This window comes from Coloeus monedula, assembly GCF_965178545.1.
Source record: "Coloeus monedula genome assembly, chromosome: 10".
NCBI lineage: Eukaryota > Metazoa > Chordata > Aves > Passeriformes > Corvidae > Coloeus > Coloeus monedula.
In genome coordinates this window covers 5,827,544-5,852,462 of record NC_138790.1, presented here as the reverse complement: position 1 = coordinate 5,852,462, position 24,919 = coordinate 5,827,544, and the positions used below count along the sequence as shown (strand labels likewise).

At 49.4% G+C, this 24,919-nt stretch overlaps 1 protein-coding gene across 1 annotated transcript; it reads left to right on the top strand.

The window, feature by feature from the left end:
- Positions 1-2,714: 2,714 nt before the first annotated feature.
- On the top strand, positions 2,715-24,549 carry ITM2C (integral membrane protein 2C; the record flags this gene model as incomplete). The annotated part of the gene is made up of 6 exons (XM_082288342.1): positions 2,715-2,828; positions 17,027-17,164; positions 19,103-19,291; positions 19,589-19,699; positions 23,056-23,206; positions 24,458-24,549. The coding sequence occupies 6 exons, from the start codon at positions 2,715-2,717 to the stop codon at positions 24,547-24,549; spliced, it is 795 nt and encodes a 264-aa protein (XP_082144468.1).
- Between the last annotated feature and the right edge of the window lie 370 nt (positions 24,550-24,919).

Genomic DNA, 24,919 nt, shown 5'->3' with positions numbered 1-24,919 from the left:
CCTATGATGACTTGGGTGATTTTTCTTAATGCTTGCAAAGCCATTTATCCAGGGATGTAATTGAAATCCCAAGATGCCACAGAACGACGTCGCTGTGACTGAGACCCAGTCTTGAAATGTTAAATAAGTAAAGAGTTAATGGTTTAGACCCTTAATGTTGACCCATTTTATAATTATTTTGATGTTTTCCTGTACTTGTTTTGGGTTCATTGTTATGCTGAGAATAACTTGCCTTCCTTGTCAGCCCTGCAATTTTTTTATGGTACAGTAGAAGTAATATTCCAGTACTTCAGCTATGCTCACAAATATTGCAAACTCTTAGCGTGTTTGAGGCACTTGTGCATATTACCATGTATAAAAGAAAAAATAAGTCTAAAGAAGCATTTTTTAAATGCATGTGAACATTGACAGCATCCTGCAGGTTTTGTGCCCTCCCCTGGAGCAGCTGTTACTCTGAGTGTCCTTCTGGGGGCCAGTTCATGCTGTACAGGGTGCTGCAGTTCAAGCTGTGCTGGGCACGAGGTGCAGACCCAGCAGGGAGGGCTGCCAGGTGAGGCTTCCTGCTGGAGAACAGCCAGGCTGGCCCCAGCAGGCTGCCCCGAGCTGTGGACAGGGGACACCCCAACACCTGCACTCCGATGTCAGTCTCACATATTTGACCAATACCGCTCCCCCTTCAAACAGGAAATTAGCAGTGCTCTGGAGAAGACCCAGGCTGATTCAGCAGTTGACAGGCCAGCACCTGATGCAAGAAAGGGCAGAGCCACACTGTCAGTGCTGCCTGGTGCTGTGCTGCTGGCTTGGCAATGGTGTGATGCTGCTTTTCCATTTGTTTGCCTCTGAGCAAATCAATAGACTAGTTCTGTCAGGAGCCCTGGTGAACATCAAGAGCCTTGTGCCTATTTCTCTCAGTATCTGTCACAAATGACCTAAATATTACAAGAGGATCTTTACTCTTCTGACTGCACACTTGTCCCACCAGTCCCACAGACTGACTGGGCGCGGGGGGTAGAGCCACGTTAGATATAAATGGAAAGAACAAACCCCAACTTTAACTTCTGCCTTTAAACTGAAGATTCTAGTGTCAAACTTTCTCTGGCTTTATCAGATGTAAGACTTTGTAATCACTTTTCCTCAGCTGCATCCTGGCTTTAGGTTTCTTCTCTGTAAAAAGAGCTGCCCAGTGGATCACTGGGCTGGAGGCAGAGGAGGTAATGCAGCATTTGTCATACAGAGGGCTGTCCCTGAGGAAGAGTGCAGCTAAACAACCTAAAAAAAGGGCAGGGCCCAGTCTGTGCCTGAGAGTGCTGAAGGGGTAGAAAGCAGGATGATCAGGTGGATTGAGAGGGCTGGCACACAAGGACTTCTGCCCTGTTCTGGACATTTCCTTGCTCTAAGACTACTGTCATATAGGATAAATGTTATTAGAAGAGTTAGCATTTGCCTTACAGCTTTAGTCAGGGAAGACCCTGGTGGGCTGTCTCCCAGTTTGCACGTTGAGTGCGAGATGTTTGGATCTGGCTGTGAGCACTCCCATTTCCGTAAACTCAGGACCATCTTGTCTCAATTTGAGCTTCTGAAATTAGAGGCTGTTGTGGAAATGCAGCCCCTTATCCCTGCGTGAGATTAAAGTTGCAATCCCCATGCAACTTTTACCCACAGGGTGGGATGCTGGGAAGACCAAACAGGTCCAAATATTGAACAACGTAAGTCAGCACTATGAGCAATTGTTGTGAGTCAATGTTGAATCCCTGCCAAAGATGCCTTTTACAAATAAAATTTAGCACTAATTTATCAATGGGTTAGTTCAAAACATGATGTAAAGCACTCAGTACGTAATGAACCCTTCTGGATTGAAAGAAAATGCTCATAACAACTATATTATAAATAAATACTATGTTTAAGTGGACCAAATCAATGTAAGGGTAATGCTATTTATCCACTGACAATTTCCTACTTTCCTTATCACCTGTAGCTGGTAGAGAGGGTTTTGTTAATGGCTTTTTTTTCCATTTTGTTACCTTAACAAAACTGTCAACATGTGTTCTTTACTCCTTGCTGTGCTCCCTGCTGCTCCCCAGCAATCATCTGGTGGCACAAAAGCAACCCCCGCCCGCCCCCCCCCCCAATTCTCTTTGCATGCCACACTCTGCTTCTGGCAGACAGGGCATTTTCTGAATTACTGTCCCTGTGATGAAGGTAATCCATCTGTCCTGCTGCCCAGAGCTGATCCTGGAGGAAAGGCCACCTGAGTGTTCTCTGTTCCTCCGCGGATTCTGTTCTGTGGCCTTGAAACGAACAGCAGCTGGGTTTTCCCAGCCTTCCCCAGAGTAACCCCTGCTCTCTGTGTACATCTGCTGCAGGCTGATGCATCTTCAGGCTTGGGTTGTTCAGTTTTGTTTTGTTTTGTTTTTTCCCCTTTGCTGACCCGATGCCAGCAGTGCCACGGGCAGTACTGACCACGCCGCACCCCCAGATCCCGGGAACGCCGCTGCACCCGCTCCGTGTCCCGCAGCCGGTCAAAGCGGGGGCTGCCGGGGGCTGCCGGCGGCGCTGCGGGCAGCCAGGTCCCCGCGGGCGGCTCTGGGGCCCGAGGCCCGCGCGGTGCCCACGGCGGGCTCGGTGCGGCGGGGGCCGCGCGGGTGCCGGGGCGGGCGCGGCGCGGCCCCTCCCCGGGGCGGTGCCGGGGCCGGCGGCGGCGGAGCAGCGGGGCCATGGTGAAGATCGGCGTCCAGCAGCCACCCGCGGCGCTCAAGCCGGACAAGGAGAAGGAGAAGGCGGCGGGGGGCGATGGGGCGGCGGGCGCTGTGCTGCTGCCCCCGGGCGCCGTGAGTGGGGCGGGGGCGAGGGGCGGCGGGAACCGAGAGGTGCGTGTGGTGTGGGGCTGCTTTGGACAGGCACCGGCAAAAGTGTCCGGCTTTACCCATGTCTCCGGAGGCTTCGTGGGCACCCGAAGTTTAGAGAAGTGAGGAGGGGAAGGGGCAGGGTAGTGGCGCCGTGGCGCGAGCAGCCGTCCCTGGGCTCGGGAGTGAATGTCCAGCGCAGGCAGTGGCGGCAGAACTCATCCCTTTGGGTGGCTTAGCCTGCGGGAATGTAATTTGGGTTTGGTCATACATGGGTGGATTTCAAATCCTAACATCTCTGAAGTCTTAGGGTTGGCATAGGGAAGAGGCAAGAGGAGGAAAACAGATGGTGCTGGGGAGCAAGATGAGAAGCAAGGGGCTAAGAGCACACAGCTCGGTAGATGCTTTGCAGATGGGAGTTGACACGGTGATGTGGAGTTGCTCTGCTGGCTTCAGGTAATGGGTAGGAGAGGGGAACACAAGGGGAACGAAGGCACTGGAACATCCGTTAGCAGATGCAGAACACGGGCTGGGGATGGGATAGAGTTGTGTGGGTCGCTCCCAGACTGTGCGAGCCATGGCCAGGCGCTGTCGGGCAGTGCTGGGCATGTGCCAGGGGTGGTACAGCCACTGCCCCTATAGAGGACTAAGAGTGAACCGGGCACTGTTGTGTTTGGCAGGAGTTGGGTGTTTCTGAAGTCTCTGGTGCTGGAGAAGCCCACTTGGCAGCCCTGCTGCGAGGGTGGACCTGCCTGGTGAATACCACGCTGTGTAGTGTGAGGGTGTTGTCCTGAGGTGGGCCTGACCCACGGCATTGCCTTGCCTTGTTACAGCACTTCCGTTTCAGAGGAGTCCTAAATGGCATTTCTGTATTCCTCATAAATCCCTAGGCTGTGCATGTGGTCTGACCATTTACTGAACCCTAGTATCTCTCTGACTCAAAAAACAATGGGGGAGCTGTGGTTTTGCTCCATTCCTGCAGCAGTGCAGTGTTCCTCCTCGTGTGCCTCACCAAACAAGTGGGAATTACCTGCCCTGGAGAACTGCTCTGCAGCAGGGGCTTCAGGAGACTGCTCTGTTCTGCAGAGTTCAGGGAGTCACACCGTGATGATCTCTCCCATCACACCATGTGCTCGCAGCTCTCGGCTGTGCTACCAGGGTCTGAGTGTGCTCAGTCTGTCATGATTGCATCTGTTAATCTCACACCAAGGAGCTCTACAGAGACCTGGGGGAAGGTGGCCAACTGTGGCCTCTCGGTGGTTTCCTGACTGTATTTCCTAGTTACAAACTAAGGTGCTGGTTTTCTTCCTGCCTCTGATGTCTAACCCTGGAAAATGACTGTCACACTGGACTTCCAGCTCATCCTGCCATTAAACCAGCTTTCCACAGCCGGGAACTCAGTTCTGTTGATCCTGCATGAGTTCAGGCAGGATCCGTCTCTTTCTCATGAGCACTGTGAGAAAAGCAGTTTAAAAAGTAATAAAGTAATAGAAGCTTATTTCTGTCATTAGTGCTGCCAGATCCCAGCAATCAAAATTATTCTGATTCAGGTCCTGCCAGATATGTGAAATTGGCTTAAGTAGCAAATAATAAATTTTGGGTTTTTTACATTGCCTTGGGCTTCTCTCTGACTCCTGGGAGGCTTGGTGGTGTTCTTTTAAGCCCACCTTTGTGAGCCACAAAGGAACTTAAAAACATGAATTTAGAACAAAGGCTCTTCAACAGTCTCTTGATTCCAGCAGACAGACATGTAAGAACATCAACGTAAGACCCATGAAATAAGGGCAGGAGTGGGTTTCAGTGAGTCTGTGCAGCATGAGGATGTCCAGGGAGCAGCACATACGCTGACATCAGGTGGCCTTTCCCTGATGATGTTTTTCAGCCTATCTATGACAGTGGATTCTTTGGTGTGCTTGGGCTTAGCTGGACCAAGGGGACGTGCTGCTTTGTAAAACATCCAGCTTGTGGCATTGGTCTTGCCGTAGCCAGGCTTTCTTGCCGTGCTCCCGCTCCTGCTGCCAATAATTTCTGTCTGCGTGTGTCTTTCTCTAGCTGCCTTGCAGCAAAATGGCATTGGTGACATGCAAACAAGATGCTCTGCATTCTTTTCCTCTTTGATCTCATAACTTCAATCCCAGTGATAGGAGCCAGAGCTGGGAAATGATTCAGCGGCAGCTTCCGCAGCCTGTGAATTTTGGCAGGTGCTCGGTGAATGCAAAGATGCGGCAGGCAGGAAGATGTCTGTGATGCTAATGTGTCCTGAAAAGTAGTAGGTGAGGAGTCGTGACAGCAAGCTTGCATGTGCTGAGCCTTGTTTCTCCCCTGCACAGCTTGGCTTGAATCGGAAAGAATATGCAATTTAAACTCCTGTCAGAAAAATTCACATAATTTTGAGACTGTTGCAACATTTTAAGAGCTTAGAGAAGAAACAGTCTTGTCATTAGTAGGAACTGTGGGGCTTGTAGCAGCCTTGAGCAGAAGGCAGTTTGAGGTTATGCAGCCAGTAAAATAATGTGTTGTGTTCATTGGAAAATAGTTTTTCAGATGCAAAATAGTATTCAGTGAGTTTTAATTGAACTCCATATTTGCAGTCTGAAATGGAAATAAATATATAGGCTGTGTCTTCAACTGCTCTGGGAAATACGCTCCTTATGATTGTGATGGATGTTGAAAACCACAGGAATCAAGTAAAACTGATGGCTGGAGCTCTCTAGTCAAAATGTAGGTTGGGTTTTTTTGGGGGTTTTTTATGATCCCTTGTGCACCTCTCTAATACTAGCTCATTAGTTGGCAGAGACAGCGCAAGAGCCAGAGGTGAAGGGGTTTCATGAAAATCTTCTGCCTCACCAAGTGTAGATGAAAGTACTGGAGGGCAGAGGCAGCTCTCTGCCTCTCTGTCTGTCCATACTGGACTTTGGCTGCCCCACTGCCCCAGCCAAGGGCTGTGCCCAACGTTCCATGCTTCTGGCTGGGGGGATTGTGCCTTACAGCCAGTGCTGCAGCGCAGGCTGGTGTCCGGGGGGACGGGGTGGTTTGCAGGCAGGGGGAACACATCTGTGTGATCCAGGGACTGCTTTCACAGAAACCTGTTATCCTGCCTCTGGGAAAGGCTGTGCTGAAACAGCTTGTGCAGTCCTGTTTGTTGCTGGAAGGATGAGCATCGAAGGCAGGATAGTGTTTGCTCAGGTCTGGCTGGTGGGAGAGGAGGGCTTTATGGGCCAAGCAGGAGGACTGGGAGAGCTCTCTCCATACCCACAGGCTTGGTGAGCCTGCTGGAAGCACCTTGGCAGTGGCTCATAGGCCCGGGGGCTGCGAGGGGCTTTCCAGGGCGCACACAAAGCTGTCTGTGCGGTGTGACTGATGTTTTGCTCTTGGTTGGTTGTGGTAATACTGGGCTTTGATTTTGTGCCTTTCATCCCATCTCCATTCCCAAAGTCTTGACAAGACTCAGTGGTCTTTGGATCACACCCTTCCTGGTTGTATGGAGAAATTTCCCACAAGGAGCTGCTTGCTGCCTGGCACTGGATCTGTCCAGACCCTCTGTGTCCGTGTGGTCTCTTTGTAGCTGCACCTCAGGACCGCTGTCTGGTGGGTGTCTCAGCTCCTGGCTGATGGCTGAGCTGCCCCAGCCTCCTCCTTGTTGCCACAGCTCCCACACCCAGCATGGTTGCCCTGTGTGACAGAAATAGCAGGGCAAAGCCTGGAAACCCAAGGGGAGCATGTTCCCTGAGGGGTATCTGCCCCTCTGGTGCCCCGGAGGCTCTGTTCCCTGTGACTGCTCTTGCACAGCTCCCCAGCGAGGAGCAGGTTTGCTCTAGGTGTGGAGCTCTTAGCAGGCAGATAGTGCCTCACTGCTGGGGCTGTTGCTGTGTCCCTGCTCCGCTGTCTTTCCTGATGCTCAGCTGGGCACGGTGAGCTGGGAATGCTTTGCATTTGCCTGAACAAGCCCAAGAGGATTAGTGCTTCATGGTGGCAGCAGGACAGGCAGCAATGCCACTTCTGGCCCTCCCAGGGGTTTTGGTGTACCTTGAGCAGTGATGCTCCAGAGCTGGGTTCCAGCTCAGGGGACAGGTAGAGGAGCAGTGGCTCTTTGGGCACATATAGCAGAGTCATACCAGCCTGTGGACGGTGCTGTGCCAGTGCAATGTTGGGCTTTGTGAGCGACGTCTTTGCAGAATACTGTGAGGTGGGAGACAGATGGCAAGGGAAGAGGATGTGAGGAAAAAGTCTTTTAAAGAGGCTTTTTCACAAAGCAAGCTATAAATTCAGGGTGGGGGGGGGGAACTCGCTGGCAGCAGTGTGGATTGATTGTGCTCATTGACATGTTTGCAGGCTTGAGTCCAGGCTGGAGGCTCTCGAGCTGTGGGGGTTCTCACCGTGTTCAGCCTTAGGGAGCTGAATATGGTAGATCCTAATTTTAAGGAGCAGCCTCCTGTAACAGAAGGTTATTCCTGGTCTTTGCCCCACCCTCCTATAACCACGTGGGCTGAAGTGATGACTTCTTTTTGTGGCCTGTACAGAGTTGTCAGCTTAAAGAGAAGCATTGTCATTTGGTTTGTGGTCTCTGTGGTTTGGGGATGCCTTGGAAGCAGAGGAAAAAGTCTGAGTTGGAAAAAAAAAAAAAAAAGGTCTCTGGACCCTTGCAGGATCTGCTATAGTGAAATACTAGACTTCAGTGTCTTACTGGACTCTGGACATGAATATTTGATATTCCAGCTGAGCATGACAAAAGATCTGGCTAAAACTGGTGGAGGGATTAGGACAGAGAATGTCTATTCCAAGCAGAAACATTATATATGCAACTGAATTTTGAAACATGTAGCTGTCTTTCACCAAAGAGATGTAGACTGTAGAGCTGGAGACAGAGGAACTGGAAATATCTGTCTAGAGGTGTGTGTTCTCCCAAAGCTGGGGGAGAGCCAGAGCTAGCCTGGCTCTGCATGGAGGAGCTCTTAATGTGGGAAGAACCTGTTGCATTTGCCCACTTTGGGTACAGCAGCTTTGGTGGGGTTTTTGTGGCAAAACACAAGAAATACCTTTAAAAAGTAGAGTTTCAAAGGGTACAGCTGAACCAAAAGTAAGTATGGGGCAGAAGCTCTGCTGCACACCCTGCACGTGTGAGTGCTGCAGCGCTGCCCATCCCGTTGCAGGACAGGGGCCTGCTGTGCGCTGCTGGAGGAGCCCTGGGCTCTGCGGGGATGAGCAGAATGCTGCCTCACCCTGTTGCTCCATGCTGCTCACTGGCTGTCCTGGGAGGGTGGCCTGGCAGGTGTGTATGGCTGCCCAGAGAAGGGAGCTGCATCCAGCAGAGCACTGCAGCCAGGTCTGGAGAGATGGAGGATGAGGGGTCCTTGTGCGCTGCTCTGCAATTCCTGATTTTGTGGTGCCAAGTGTTTGCTTGTTACCAGGTTTACAGGAGAGGGAACAGGCATTTTCACTTGTAGACGGGTATTTTCTTCCCAAGTGATGTGCAAGAACCTAGGAACGTTTTGGGGTTTTTTAATGCCAGTGTTACCATTTGAGGGAGGACTGTGTGAGGGTGCTGGGTTTTTTCACTCATCTCTCTGCACTTGCTTTTCAGAGTTGTCTTCCTTGGTGCCATGCCCTACCTTTGAAGTCAGTTTGAACAACAAAGAGAAGGGTAAATTTGCCTCCTCTCTCTTGCTGTTGTTAAACTAGACACCATTTCTTTGTGGCGAATTTTCAAGTGTAGGATTGACTGTCAGAGTTTTCCTATGCTGTTGCTGGGAGAAGAGATAATTGCTGTCAGTGTTCCAAAAGGGAGCAGTGACTTCATTTTATGGTGTGACATTGTGTAAGTCCTGATTTTCAGGGAAGAAGCAAATGCTATAACCTGAAGTCTGGTTCCTTGAAGATGATTGAACTTGACCTCCAGGAGATGCTGGACTCTGCCCCTCTGCTCAGAGGGATCAGTGCAGGTTTCTGGCTGTGATTGCCCCTCTTGTCTGCAGAACCAGCAGAAGGCAGGCCCTTAGGTGTTCTTGGGCATCTTGGACATGGCTGTGTGCTTTCTTCCAGCTTTTTGGGAATCCGTCACATCTGGAGGAAGAGTCAGGAGAGACAGTGCTGGCTTCATTGGCCACAGCCAGATCAGCAGGGCTTGGCTTGCTCTTGGTGAGATCCAGAATGGTTGATTTGACCATCTCTGCCTGCTTTGACTGTGGAAGTTCTGAGGTGGGTGCTGTGATTTTAAACTGTACACACCTAAAAGCTCTCCAGACATGGAGCTGTCTAGGAGAAGCAGTGTTAGAGCCCAGTGGCAGTGTCCCAGTGAGTCCTGGGCCCAGCTGTTGCTCAGCTCTGGTGCTTCATTAGCATCCAGAGGCTATTCTTACCAGGCTCACAGCTGAAGCCCTGAGCATCATGTTGAACAGAGAGGCAGGCAAAGAGAAAATAAGCTAGAGGTGAAAAACTTCAGGTGAAATAATGTGAAACCTTTTGATGTGTCTTTTCGCTGTTACATTTTCTGCTTTCAGATGTGTTGATGCAGCACCCATTTCTTCACACCTCTTGCAAAACCAGCCTCTGTCTCTCTTGGCTTGTGCCCAGGGCTGCCTGGGCCACTTGAATGGGTTGGTAGGTGGGTTTTTTTACGTGGGAGCAATTGTATATAGTTGCAGTGTGGGAAAAGGGATGTGTGTCCTGCTCCCATGCCAAGGGACAGCTCAGCACTTTGGTGGGGACTCAGGCTCATGGCTTGCTTCTTCCAAGCCGTGCATGATGGTAGAAGCAAACAGACTGGTTTTGGTAGCAGCTTCTCTTCCCTTCACCTGGGAGGAGAAGGAGGACTCAGTTATACTGAGAGCAAACTGAAAGCTGGTGGCATTTCCTTACCTCAGTTTCGCAGTGTTCTTGAATATTTTTGGCATTTGTGAGAGGTCTTTCAAGGAGTCAGGTGTCTGCCCACCTGATAGGTCTTTACCTTTGAGTCAAGTCTCTCTTTAAATTTGCCAACCTCTCCGTTTAAGAGCTTCCCCTATTCCCAGAGCAGCTGCTCTGCTTCGCTCTTGCTTGAGCTGCCTTTTGCCTTTCATCACTCTAGAGAGGTTTTGAGACCCGATGCCAAAGCTTAACTTCCATTCTTCTCCTGGGGAAAATTCCCATTCTTTTAATGCCACCTCCCACTTCAGGGAGTCTTTTGTAAAAAAACCCTAAACAACCCATGGCCTTCATATGGCTGTGCTGGCTCCTTCCCTTTCCCAGGTGAGGTCTGCCCAGGTGCTCCAGAGCCTTTTAGCTGTGCTGTTGGAGCTGCTCCATGGCAGGGACTGACTTTCCTCATCGTTGCAGTGAGTGGCTTGGAAATCAGGCTGTGTTTATCAGAATCAGTATTTTGGCAGTCAGGCTGTTAAAAGCCCAGGTCGGGACATTTTTTTGCCACTTTGTCACAGCTGTTTATTTTCTCTTTGCCTGCCTCTCTGTTCAACATGATGCTCAGGGCTTCAGCTGTGAGTCTGGTAAGAATAGCCTTGTTTTTACAAGGGGCTTTGTTGGCTCTGCTAATGCTCTGAATGGTTGTACTCCTGGGAAAAAGGAGAGGGAGGCTGGAATCATTCCAGCTGGAAGTTGTTGTGCCTTTGCCAAAAAAACAAAATAAAAAAATATGGAAATTAATTCCTCACCCCTGTGCAAAGAGGGAGGAGAAACAGCCCCTTAGTTCCAGAAAGGGATGAAAAAAGGAGAAAAGAGGGGGATTTATATCTCTCTTGCTGATGAGGGAGAAGGAAAATATGATCACTGAGTGCTTAGGAGCTCCCACATGCTAGGCTGCATTTTTAACATCCTGCTGTCTTTGTCATACAGCAACAAAGCTGGGGGTTTTAATTAGCCAGTGGTTGTTTTTGATATTCTAATTTCTAGTGCTGTGAAGTGACTCCTGAGGCAGGTGGCTTTGTTGCTAGTCACGTGCTGTGGTGTCACTCAAAGGTGTGATTAGATTCATTTATTGCAACTTTTTTGCCTTCAGCTGTGATAGTCTCTTAATTACAGGCTTGCTTTTGGTTTTTCTTTTTTTTGCTTCCAGGCATCTTTGAGTCCAAAAGTCATCAGTTGTGTTCTCTGTGGAAATGCTGTCGGGTGGCCGGTGCAAGCACTGCTCAAGGACTGTGAGCAGGGACTTTGGTTGCCTTGGAAACTGTGTGCCATATATATGTGTGTGTGTGTGTGTGTTCCTGTCTGTGTATGCATGCACGTGTTCCCTTTTCTGACCTAGAGCCTCAGAAATGCTCTTCAGCCTGGAAGGGCTCTCTTTCCATGTGTGGGTTCCCTGAGAGGCCTCTCATTGCTGGTGCAGAGCATTGACCCCTCAGCCAGGGAGGTTGCTCACGCAGTCTTCCCCCATGGGCTCACCTGGTATTCTCCTCATTGTGCTTCCTCTCCTCTCCTCTCTCCAAGCATAACTGCTCTTGAGGACAGGGCTCTTTTGTTCGTCTGGCACAGGAGCCTTCTTTGGAGTGTTCTGATGGATGCCAGGATGCCTTTGCTGTGGTATTTTACCTCTCTGTTCCTCTCCATTGTCTTGTCTTCCTTCGTCTGCCTTTTTCCCTATGTGTAGTCTCTCACCTCCCTTCTCCAGAGCTTGGCAGGTGCTCCAGTCTGGAGCCTGCATGGCCACCCCAGCTCGCTCTGGCCATCCCTGGGGACTCTCCACTTCTGAGCTCCCCTATGTTGGAATTCCTGAGTACAGACATGGTTGTCTTTGGGAGGCAGCTCTGGATTTCTTCACCTTACAGTTTATCCCACAAACTCTCCAGTGCTTTTCCCGGAGCAGGGGAGCAGCAGTAAGTGCTGGCAGTGCCCAGCACCTGCAGGTAGTAGGGGTGCTGGCAGTGGGGTGGGTGGATGAGAGGGCTTTGCTTCATGTGCAGAACAAGCAGGCTCTTGGTACAGGCATGGGGATCACTTTCCCAAGAGGTGACACTCAAAGCTAAGCCATCACGTCAGAGGAGAGGTCAGTCCATTCCAGCTTACACCTACTGTGGCAGCACTGCAGTTTTCCAGCAATCAGCTGTGGGGTTTTTCCACTTGAAGTCAGTGGAGGTGCCACTATTGCAAGTCCTTATGTTTTGTAAGGCAATAACTGATTTTGCTGTGAATATGGGACTTGATGTGCTGGAGGTAGAGACCTTGAACTGTTTTTTTTTTCTTTTCCCATAGTCCATATTGGCCTTTTGTTACCAGAAATGGATAAACAGCAGGGTAAGGTAGGTTGTTCTGATGAGGGTTTCTTGAGTTTGGAGCCTGCATCCTGTGAGGAAGCCATGGCAGTGTCTGAAGTTGTCAGTGCATCAAACGTTGAGAGCTCAGGCTGCTGCTCCCTTGAACAACGTCCCAGAGAGCGATGACATGTTTTAGATGGCACTGCTCTCCAAACTGCATCCTTTTGCACTGCATTTCTCTCCTCAGTTGTCAGTCATCAAAATCACGTCTACTATTTTTAGTCACCCCATGCTTCTTTTCCTGTTGGGGGTGTATATTTAGACACCTGCCAATCTCTGTCCCCTGTTTGTCAGGTTCTGCTACAACCTAAAATGAAAAATTTCAAACCCATGTGTTTCAGAAATGCAGGAAAAAGGGTTTGTGGAGGACCCAGAGCTGTTTCCAAAGCTGAAGAGGCAGAAAAGGGCCATGAGCCGAGCCCGTCTCTGCTGAGGCAATGTGCGACTCAGGAAGGGATCAAGGCATTACATGACACCTTTAATATTCTCACTTCTGTCATCTTCAGCAAGACTTGGGTGATGAAGGAGCAGTAATGTCACATTTCTATTTTTATAACCTTCTACTGTATTAATGAGAAATTCTAAAGGCAACATCTCACCAGGTGTGGTTCTTGTGAACAGCTCCTCCAGTGTTGTGTCCAAAGGCTCGGTGCTGTGAAGTTGGAGGGGTGGCTCAGCTGTAGGTGCCTGGAAGGTTTCCTTGCTCTGACTCACTGTGGCTTTTGATTTCCAAACCTTGGACCAGACATCGTGCCCAGCCAGGCTTCTGTCCCCTGCCCCCTTGTGGGAGAACTGTTCTTTAACCATTCAGTACCAAACAGGGATAACAGGACACCAGCCATTTTCATCATGTCCTAGGCAAGACCTGAAATTCCAAAGAAAATCCAAAAGACTGCATTAGGACTTTTCTCTCCCCCTCAGGCTACTTTCAAGCCTCCTCTATCCCAGGGTCTGTATCATCCCTCCATCCTTTCCCATTTGGGTATTTGCTGCCTGTGCTCTGTTCCTGTGCTGGCCTCATGAGCCGGCAGGGCACTGAGTCATAGTGAAGAGCCCGTTTTATCCAAGGAAAGGAACTCCTTTTTATATTCCAATATCCTGTCTGCTTCCAGGCACTGGCTTGAGTGTCTGAAAGCAATCGTGCTTGCAAACTGGAGCAGAGTCAGCATGTCTGGTAGCTCAGGCTTGTGCGTGGAGCTGCCTCTGACTCTTCCTGGTGGAATGAAGGATTAGCAGGACAATGCCAGGCAAAAAACCAAGATGTGCAGGTGCTCTTTATGACAGGTGGGTGCTTTTTCCCCCACTGCCCATGCAGGGGAAGAAGAACTCTACCCACTGCCTCTTCTGAAATTGTCCACTGGAAAGGGAGCTGGCCCAGCTCTTTCTGTGGGGTCAGCAAAGTGGCAGTGCCAAGAAAAATGGAGCAAAGAAAGGATCACTGCATGGAGTGTCAGTGTTTCCCTGGCCTGAAGTGGCAGTGGGGTACTCTGCAGAGCCAGGGATCTGTCTGTGCATCCTCCCCACATGCACATCTGTAGTGCCTGGACCGTGGACATGCTGCCCTTCTGCCACTGCTGTTGCTTTTCCTTCTGTTCATTCATGGAGAAGCAAATGAATGTCCTCTGCACAGCCCAGGGAGGGGAGGAAGGGCCTTATGTTCATTTTTGTGTAAAATATGTCCAGCTCTTGGAATATTGTGTTTAAAACAACGAAAAGAGGAAGGCCCCTTTACTCAGCTGCAATACCTGTCCCTGCCTTTGCCCAGGGATGGTTTTGACCCCAACCTTTGCCATTCCTTTTGGTCAAAAAACCCCAGGCTTGATCAAGGCAGAAAATTAGTAAGATGGCTTGTTGCAAGCAGTGTGTCTGATTAATGAATCCTCTGGAATATTGTTAAACATCTGGTGAATGTACAGTGGTTTTGTGTGTTAATATTTTGATATTTGTCCTTTGGAAATGCACGTCTTGAAGGCTTGAACTGCACTTCCGGAATACTCTGCTGCTGAGTCTGATTCTCCCCTTGCTACGGAGCAGCAAGAAGAGATGGAAGTCAGCTGTGATGGATTTCTGGTTTTTAGAGTATCCTGTTTGTAAATAATGCTACTGCAGGGAGTGGGGGTCCTGTGGGAAAGGAGGTGTGTAGCAGCATGAGCAGGGCAGCAGCCTGTGGAACAAGCTTCTTGGATTTTTCCAGGCTGGTGAAGATTGGTTATCCTGGGTGAAGAGCTGTTAGAGCAGAGTGTGCACTGCTTCACCCATGGGCTCTCAGTGCTGGGGATGCCTCCAGCCCAAAGCCGAGGTGCAGACTGGCATAGCTGCTTTTAAATTGTCGTTTATTCAGAGTGATAAAGGCTGGTGGCCTTTTCATCTGCTGGGCTGGGGGATGGAAACACACATTTCTAGTGAGGTTTTTCCAGGCGATTTTTATGCACTGTTGTGCAGGACTGTGCTAACTGTTCCCCTTGGCCTGGTTGGCTGCATTTTTAACCTCACTTAAATTTCTGCTCCTTCAGAATGGTTGCTGTTGATTTTTTTCTTCCCTCCCTCAGAATCTGAGGGTTTATTTGTGTTTTTTCCCCAAGTGTTTAATAACTTCTTCCAGAGCAAAGCTCTGCTTTGCTTCTCCCACCTTCTCCCAAAACGCAAAGCTCGGGCATTTTTCCTGAAGCCAGAAATGTTTTATAGGGAGCAGGACTCTCATCTTTGCCAGTGAGAGGTGGGATGTCTCCCAGTGTCTTTGGTCATGAAAAGAAGATGGAGCCACCCTAGCAAGTAGCAAACCATTGAGGGCTTATTTCCCCGTCCCTACCATTCTTCAAACACAGCTTTTCTTTCAGTGGGAGTATTTTTTTTGCTCTTTGAGTTGCTGTGTCCTTATGAACCCTCTGTCCCAGCCCTGCATGGAGTTAGTACTCTCAGCCCGCCGCGGAAGCGAGCAGTGCATTAACCGTCACAGCAACCTGGCACCTTTTGCATATGGTTCACTTGCAGAGCATTAAACATTTTCTCAGCCTTGCTTCAGTGTCTGGACATCTTTTCCTTCTTCTTAACCCCCACTGTCTGCACTCTTTCTGTGATGACAAGTATCTGGGGAAAGCTGTTTCTGTGAAACACTTGACATCCAGCATTACTTTCCTGTCCTAGCGGTTCATGTCAGAGAGCCTTTAAACTTCCTCTAGTAATGTGATTTCTTCGTTTCTTTTTTTCTGTTTGTGGTTTGTCAGAGTTGCTGCCCATTGCCTGCCGAAGGAGAGGGAAAATGTGATATTTTTCAGCTTGCTCATCCCTTTATTTGCTGGAGGAGCAGCAGCAAACTGATTACAGTGATCCTTCAGTGCAGAGAGCTGGTGGTGAATAGAGGTGCTGTGGATCTTTCAGCAGCTGGGAAGAAGGAGAAATAAATGTAGATTAATTTCTCCTGGAGGTGTGCTGGAATTGTAGCTCCCCCAATGCAATTTGGTCTTGGCAGTTATCAGGCTGAATGTGGCTAGGAGTAAAAATGTCAGTATCTGGAGGAGCCCGTTGGCTGGGAGTGGAGCAGGTAGGAGAGGGGCTGCAGGCTCCTGGCTCTGCCCCTATTCTGCATCTCAGTGGACCTTAGGTGCAGGGGAGGAGCAGGGAATCCCTACCTGCCAGGGTCCCCACAAGTGCCTCCGTCATGCTGGGGTGTCCCAGCCTGGGACAGGAATGATGCCTCCAAGCCTGGCATTGAACTGCTGCTCTTGCGAGGGCTGCTCCAAGGTAGGGAAAGGGGAGAGAGGTGTTTGCTGCCAGCTCAGCTGGGCAGAGCTGGTCTCATGCTACCAGGCAGGGACCCAGGGGCCTCTCCCGTTGGGGCTTCAGCACTAGCACCACCCTGTGGGTCTTGGCTGTGTTATTCTGGAGAAACATCTCTTCCTTTAAGAAGTGATGAACCTTAGAAATGAGAGGCTGATGTTTGCTTTTCACTCTGTTCCTCCCGTTTCTACCAGTCTCCCAGTAGCTGTGGAGAGAGTGTCTGTCTAGTCAAACACATCAGATCACAAACTGCACAGAGGGAGTTAATCTGCAAGAGCCCTCCCTGGTGCCTCTCTCCCCTGCCTGCCTGCTCAGCTGAGGGCAGCTTTCAGCTCTTCTGTGTGGAAATTGGGGCATCTCTGAACCAGCTTCTTTCATCTGCTTCTGAAAGGCCTTACATCCTCCTGCTTAACATTTTGAAGGGTTATTTTGGTAGTAAAAACAAGAGCATCATAGGTTGGGATGAGCTGTTTCCAGGAGATGACCCTGCCTTTGCACTGCCCTCTGTTTTCAGCGCTGTGACAAGGTGAGCTGGCTACTGTCTATATAGATTGGGCAGCACTCTGAAAAGGACAGGTATGTTTTCTTTTGATGTTCTGTCCATATTCCTGGGAGCTGGAATGTGCTTGAAAATGAAGTTGAGATCAGCCCATCTGTTTGTGTCAGCTCACCCCAGCAGGGCCGGGAGGTGCCTCTTTGGGACCAGTAATTCCCACCACAAAAATTTCCAATGAGAAGTTCTGCCAAGAGTGGCAGCATTTCAAAAATGTTTGACTATAAGTACATAAATGCTGTTACATTCAGTAGCCAGGAACTCTTAGTTCCTGATTTTTTTTTTTTTTTTGGTCAGTCTTTATCGCCCTCTGAAACAAAGCTTGTCTTTGTTCTGAACAATTGGTGAGAAGCTGATTATACATCTGTGTATGTTCACACACACACACATGCTTTTTTTTTCAATACATATAAATATATATGTATATAATGAATCTATTTTATATATATGTGTATCTGGGGTAAGGAAGGCAAAATGCTCAAGTGTTTTACTGTTGTGAGATGTGAAGTAGCTTTTCAGGGTTCATTGCACAGCGTGAAGCCTTTGGATGAAACAGCAGATTGCCTGGTGCCCGGGGGCAGCAGCTGACGGGTGCTGTCATTCCTGTCTCGCAGGAGGAGCCGGCCCCCACGGCGCAGGGCCGCAGGTCATCGCTCAGCGGGGTGTGCTACCTGACCATGGGCCTCCTCGTGCTGCTGCTGGGCCTGGTCTTTGCATCGATGTACGTGTACAGATACTTCTTCATCACCCAGGTAGGAGTGTCTTGGGGAGCACTTCTGGCTCATCAGCCCGAGCAGCCAGACCACCTCTGAAAGAGGTGGTGCTGGTTTTTGTTGCCCTGCACTGTGGTAACTCAGGAGCCACGTTGCTGGGCACTGCAGATGAGGCATTTCTTAAGTAGTAGGCTCAGGCTGACCTCCATCCCCAATGCCAGGAAGGGCCTTCCAGAAACCCTCCCCTTCCCTTATGGTCTTGGTTTGCTTGCTTTCTAACTCCGTAAAAATATCCTGCCAGTTGTACCTTTCTAACTCCCCGTCACTGCTGTCCAGGGTACGGCAGTCTGAGAGCATGGCTTGTGAGAGGGGAACAAGCCTGGAGAGAACGGGGTGGGTACAGGCAAGGGAACAGCTTTTTGCAGTAGGTTTTGTAGGCTCTAGCACAGAAAAACTCTGTAGGTGTAACAAAAATAGGTGCTGCTATTAATAAAGCAAGCAGAGAAGTAAAAAGTAAGTGGGAGATCATGTAGAAAGTAAGCCCTCAGCCTCCATTAAATTCAGCACCTTTTCTTCCACATAATCTTTGCAAAGCCTGGCTTGGCCTGGCTGAGGCACTGGGCTGGCAGCACTGTGGAGGGTCAGAACACAGGGAATGAGACAGGGCAAAGCTGCTTTTTAAGCAGGAAACTGCTGAGCTCTGGCTTGCTGAGTGTTTAGCCAAGAAACCCCAGAGCATTGATTTGCACCAGAGCCCTCGCTGTTCCGTGGAGTGGCTATTAGTGAATGAGTTCTCCCAGGACCACTGCTGCCTTCATCTCTGCAGCCAGCACTTACCCACTCAGCAGAAGAGTCTTTATATCTACTCGTTTTCTCCATAAATTTCCTTGCTGTCAAGTTAATTTGCAGTCTTTGTTTCAAGAATCATCAGTGTTTTATTACCTGTTCTCATTTACACCTGATCCAGAAACACCGTGACAGCCCCAGGGCTGCTCCCCCCTCACACACACCCCTGTCCCAGTGTGAGGGTACCTGTCACAGGGCTTTTGGTGGACGCACTTCCCTAGAAGCAGCCCTGGCCCTGAGGGAAAGGTATCAGCCTGGCTGTGGACAGTGTTCAGTCCATCACCCAGTCAATAACCTGCTCTTGGCACATGCCAAATGGCTCTGAGAAATGCCTTCTGGTCCATTTGGGGCCACCTGCTGTCACCCCAACTGCTGCCTGTGATAACCATGTGGCAGCTTATATCCAGTCACACGGTCAGAGATGCTATGAGGAGTATGGCAATGGGACCTTCGTATCTCAGTCTGCCATGGCTGCAGTTCATCCCTGTGATCCTCATGCTCTAACCTGATTGCTCACTCTGCATTAGCTTTTTTGCCCATACGTTGTGCTTCTGGAGAATCACAGAGTCACAGAATTGCTTGGGTTGAAAGCGACCTCAAAGATCATTTCCTTCCAACTGCCCTTCCATGGGCAGGGACTCTTTCCAGGTTGCTCAGAGAGCAGCAGCTCCTGTTTTGCTGTGAGGTGAATCCACTTTGTTTTGCTGCATTTGCCACTCCAAGATACAAGAGCCTCTGGAAATAATGCTCTGCTCAGCTCAAGTTTCTATGCTTCCTGTAGAAAAATGCAGTTACTGGAAGCCATGGCTATGGAGAGACATGAACAGCCTGGTTAGGAAATTTAAGAGCTTGCAGACAGTCAGTTTGCCTTTCTGAATTACTCCTTGTGAAATCCCACAGGGAATTCTTTATTCCTTTTGGACCTGGCTAGCATGGAGTGGGATGGGGTCATTTCACAAGGGTAGTTTGCACTAGGTTCATCAAGAATGTTTTCTGGTAAAAAGATTGATCTTGAAATACCTTCAAGCATCTGATGAATGTTTTACCCACTATGGGTAGGCTCCTTGCCATGTTTGCTGTAGCTGCTGGGGGAGGGGTGTTTTGTACCTCTGCCTGGATCTGTCCCCACAGCTGCCCCGTGAGAGCGTGTTCCACTGCGGTGTCCTGTACGAAGACTCGCTGTACTCACCCTTCAAAGGGCAGCTGGAGCTGCACGAAGATGTCAAGATTTACATTGAGGAGAACTACGAGCAGATCAACGTCCCAGTGCCCCAGTTTGGAGGGAGCGACCCTGCAGACATCATCCACGATTTCCAGCGAGTAAGGAGCTCCTGGGGCCTTTGGGGGCATAGCATGGGGCTGAGCTGGGTGCACCAGCTCTGTGTTCGTGGCCTAGCACTGTCACTGTTGTCATATACATCCATGATGGTCTTACTCTGAGCTGTCCTCCTGCCCAAGACCCTCTCTGAGTTTTTCCAACCCATTCTACTTGCTTGGTAGGGAGGTTTGTTTAACACAGTTTCCTGTCTTCCCTGAATTCCCTCTTTTCACCCATTTTCACAGTCGCATTTCATTGCAGAGGGGTTCAGTTGTGTAATTTCTGTGCTTGGAATGCAGGGTCTGACAGCGTATCACGACATTACGCTGGATAAGTGCTACGTCATCGAGCTGAACACCACCATCGTGATGCCCCCTCGCAACCTGTGGGAGCTGCTGGTCAACGTGAAGGTACAGCTGCAGTCCTGCTTGTTCTGCGTGCTTTCCTTGAGTTGGCTCCTGGGTGCCAGCTGGCAGCTCCTGGGAAATCAAAACTGCTGTGTCTGGGGAAGTAAGCCTTGGCCCTGAGTCTTCATTTAGAGTGAAGGCTTCAGCAGGTTTAGCTGAAATACTGATTTTGCAGACAGCACAGTAGCACTGGCATGATAATCAACCTGACCAGGGAGCACGGAGAAGCAGGAGATTCCTTCCCTGTGGTGTTTTCTGATTGTAGGAATCAAGGGAAAAAAGAAAAAATTCCTGCCTTTCACTCTTGCCATGGTTTCTACTGTGGTTTGCCACTTGCAGAGCTCTCAGTGTCCCTTGGGGAGGAACAGGCGTTCAGCATTCACCTTTTTGGGGGGGAATCTGTGCTGCCCTCCCTGCTGTGCTACAGCACCAGGCTTTGGCTCATGCAGTTGTGCTCACAGCCAGCATTAATTGGGTTTAGTACCAGCGATTTTGTTCAGTTCAGAAGCTTGTGCTGCTGAAAGCAGCCATCTTAAAATAGAATACTCTTTAATCTTCACAGCAGGAAAAAAGCATAGGATTTTTCAGATTGCAAAAGGTACATATTTGTCTCAGTCTTCTGCAGGTAAATCAAGGCACTGAGCCTGGGTCTTTTATCACTCCTATGAGGGTCTGTTTAAAAGAAAGGGGGGAAAAAAGACAATCTAATTTTTACTCTTTCTTAAATTCTCTTTGCTTGCTTTCTGCTGTGTGCAGTGTGGTGAACTTTGCAGCGGTTAAGCTCAGAGGCAAGCAGTTATGCCTGGAGAGATGCCTGATCTCCAGTCCCTGTCAAACTCCCAGTTTGCTTCCTAGCAGTCCTCACAATTTCATGCACTGTGACTGTCTGGCAAATGTGCTGAGAACCCTGCTGGGGTGCAATACACATTTACTTACAACTCGCTCCAGACCTGTCACAGCTTCTGACCGTGGCAGGTGACCAGTCCCTGGGGCAGAGGGAAATGTTAAAGGCAGGATTACACAAGCTGAGAGAGAACAACTGAGAGATTGGGAATGCTGGTCAGATCCTAAAATAACAGATAAAAACTCATGGTCAGTGAAAATGATGCATTGTCATTGAATTTAAAAAGGGGATAACAATACAGTTAAAGTGGTCTTATGTGCTTGAAGAGCCCAAAGCAGGTGTGGGTTTAAATAACCTCCTAATTATTGAGATGGGTGTCCAGTAGTGTCCAGTCTGCCTGAGGAGGCTTTAACCTGTACCTTAGAAACATTTTTCTAAAGTGGTTAGCTTGGTTTTGGGCTCAGAGAAAGCTTTTCACCAGGAGGAGGACAGTGAAGCAGTGGAACAGGGTGCCCAGGGAGGTTGTGCTGCCTCCTTGAAATTCTTGAAGGTTTTCAAGACCAGATGGGATAAAGCTCTGAGGTCCCTCCCCAGCTGAATTAGTTGTGATCCCGTGGGCCTGTAATCTTCATGGCCACATGTCGGGGGCGGCCTTGCTGGTCAGGCAGAGAGCTCAAGTTTCTTCCTGCTGCAGGGAGGATCTTTATGACCTTATGACTTGCCCCACTGCTCAAAAGTGCTGCTTTTTGAATGCTGGGTGAGCTTTGTTGGTCCTTGGACTTGGAGATTTTTGCCTTCTCTGTGTCTCTGAATGCAGTCAAGTCCCAAATGAATGAGACTAATTTCCAGCAGAAAGTTTGGTTCTGGAGCTGTTTGGTGACTGCAGTCCTGTTTCTAGAATCAAATCACAGTCTAGCAATTAACACCAGTGGTTTGCTCCAGCAGACTGGGGTAGCACGGAGAGTTGGTGAACCTCCTTTGCTCTTTCCTTCCGGCCAGCCTGGTGCCAGGGTGCCCCTTTGCAGAGTGGCTGCCACATGCCCTGTGCCTGCTTCTTTCAGGCTTTATTCTGTACAGGTGTGACAGTTCAGTGAACGGGCCTGCGTCAGAACAGGCCTTCTCCTGTGATGGAGGAGTGGTGATTCCCCCTTCACCTGCCACAGATATTTAAATCTGAGACAGTGAAGAAACTGGATTGTGTGCTCTTGGCTGTTACCCTGAAGGCCACTGCCAGTAACTGCATGTATCTCATGGCCTTCCCTGCATTCTCCCCCAGAGAATCAATAATGGGATTTCTTGCAGAGCTGTTGTGTTAGTGCAGTACAAACTGGCACTAATTGTCTAATCCTGCAGCGTTAGAGGATGGCCTTATTGATCCACCTGGCTGTGCCAGCCCAGCAACACAGCGCTCAGTTAAGCTAGTGTGTTTCCAGATATGTCTCTGTGGAGATAACCAGTGCTGGGAAACAGAAGAGGTGGTGTTTGAAATGGTGCTGCTATTGCTTGCTTTTCACCTTGATTATGCTTACCTTGGCCCCAGAGTCTGACAGTTCTTTTATTTCTTTGACTCTTAATGAAAAAGGACCAGAGGTGACTCTTTGCTTCATGATCTAGTTAGCATCTACTCACAAGTGCCCCCTGACCCAAGCTGCACTTGTTACACAGCTGTTTGTTGCTACAGCGATGTCCGAACCTGAAAGATGCCCTGAGCACCTGGGAAGGAGCTTGCAGAGAGTCTCCAGTGCTGAGCTGATCTCTTTCCTGCAGTGAAAGATGTGACCTCCATTCCTGGGGTGCATGTAGAAACACCATTTTTTCCATCCCCTGGTAGCTTTCTGCCATGACACCCCTCTCATCACCCTGCTCTTCCTAGTGGCCTCTACCCCAACAGCAGGGATGTCACTGCCCCAGACATTCCTGGGGCAGTGAAAGTGTGTGGAGAGCTCAGTTCTTCTCTGAATGTGGTGCCCATGGCCCATCTCTAGTCCCCGTTCCTGTGGGCAGTAAGGGCAGGACATCATTGTGGCCGTGCTGAATGGACCAGAGAGGAGGGGGGAGTGTTGGAATCTGAGCTCGGCTGGTGGTTGTAGGCTTTGCCTTTTGAAGTAAATGTAAAATGCACATTTCAGTGGAGTTTCTGGAATTTTGGTTAAGCTTTTATTCCTCTCCAGTCGGGTTTCTTGTACTTTCAGAGTTACAGTTTTGGGCATCCTGCTCTAAAATTTGGGTCAGTTTATAACAGGGTTGATCCTACACTGACTTCATCCCCCACGTGAACATTCCATTTTTGGATCTAATCTGTTTTGTGTGCACCGTGCTAGCATCAAGGGACAGTTTCCTGCAAGGACAAGGACACATGTTAACTGGCCTCAGTAAGTGGAGCCTGAGCCTTCCAACAGTGAATGAATTTTCTGCAGTTTGGTTGTCCGTGGTGCTCTGCATGAAACAGTTGCATCCAGGGAGGAGCTCATAGCGGTGTTTGTGCCTTATTTTGGTGGAAACCGTGTTGTTTCAGAAGGGGACATACCTGCCTCAGACGTACATAATCCAGGAGGAGATGATCGCCACGGAGCACGTCAGTGACATGGAGCAGCTGGGCTCCTTCATCTACCGCCTGTGCAGCGGCAAGGAGACGTACCGGCTGCGGCGGCGCGGCGCGCGCAGACGTGAGAGCCCTGCCTTGTCCTGCCTCACCCCCACATCACAGCCCCCTTTGGCTGCTTCAGCCATGCTGGCCTCTTCATGGCCAGAGGGGGGGTTTCCCTGTGGGTGTTTCCCTTGAGGTGTTCCCCATCCAGTTAATCTAAACTCAACTTCAGGATGCTGCTGCAAGTGGGTGCTGACTGCAGTGTTTCTGTCATCCATCAGCCTGATAGAAACTTTGCAAAAATGGCTGCAGGAGCCAGCAATTCATTTACACATGGGCTCCTGGGGCTGAGCTAATAGCAGTGCTGTTGGGAACTGTTTGGAAAATTTCCCTAATGAAGGCACCCGATTCAGTGGTAGCTATTCAGAGCAGATCAGATCTGCAAATTGTCTTTAATTAATTAAGTTCCTAATCGTATGGAAAGCATTGTGAAGAGGGAACATTGGACTGTGTAAAAATGATTTCATAGAAGTCAGCAATATGTACCTTATATTCAAATGGTAACATTGCTCCAAAAATACTCTTTAATACCAGTATTTGTATTAATTTGCTTTTAAGGTATACTTAAAGGCTCACCTGAAACACGGACCTATAGTCAGTTGGGTTTGGATCTCTGGGGAAGCTTCAGGGTGCCAAGGTCACCATGGCTGTAGCTGATGGTGCTTTCCCAATGGGAGCTGCACTGACATGGAGGAACTGCTGGCACACACTGGTTGTTGCTCCCATGGAGCCCTGGCACGGTCCTGCTTGTCATCGGGGCACCACAGGTTTGCTGTAAGGGGGGGAGGATCTGCCTCACAGAGCTGCCCAGAGCTGAGGACCTGCCTTTGAAGGGCGTGGGGAAGCATTACCCAAGGCCGGGGCCATAGCAGGATCAGGCACGCAGGGATACAAACAGCTGGAGAGGAAGTGGCTATTTTAAGCACTTCTTGGCTGCATCCAGGGCTGTGGTCTGTACCAGCCTGTGACTTCTGCTGATTTCTTGAGGCTTTCTGGTCTCTGAGATAACACTGAGATGCTGTCAGCTGAAACCAGCTGTTTCCAGATGACTCCTTCAGCCTATGACAGCTCTTACTGGAGGACTATATCCTAGAGAAGATTGTTATTCTTCCAAAGACCAGATAATGCTGCTTTCCATATGGGCTGTGTTGTTCCTGCATTTCAGTGTTCAGAAGTTGCATCTCATCTGCTTTCCTTGCCCTCCTTGCTTTGTTTCTTACGGATTATCATTCGTTGATTCACCTCTCTCCTTTCTTTAAATCCCTTCTAGGTATCAGTCGACGTGAGGCTGGAAACTGTCATCGTATTCGTCATTTTGAAAACACTTTTGTGGTCGAAACTGTTATCTGCCAAAAGTCATGAAGCCACTCTCCACATGTAACCTTCCTTGGCTTTGCTTGCACACACATGCACACACATGCTCTCAGTCCTCTCTTTAGACATGGTAATCTGGCTACTTTTTATACTCCCCCCAGCTTGTGCAGCTCTAACCTCTGGGGTCCTTTGTGGCCCTTTCTTCCCTGCTACCTACCCAAGACATTTGCTGGGCTTAAATTTACACAGTGGTCAAAGATAACCTGGGGGTAGATGCAGCTTCTTCCACACCACAGGATGGAAATCTCTTTTGGGAGCAGGTTTAGGTAGAAGGGATGGCTGAGAAATAGGAATGCTGGGAATAGGTGCTCTTTTCCTGGCTGAGCAGTTTCAGGCTAGGATATTGCTCTGATGCTGC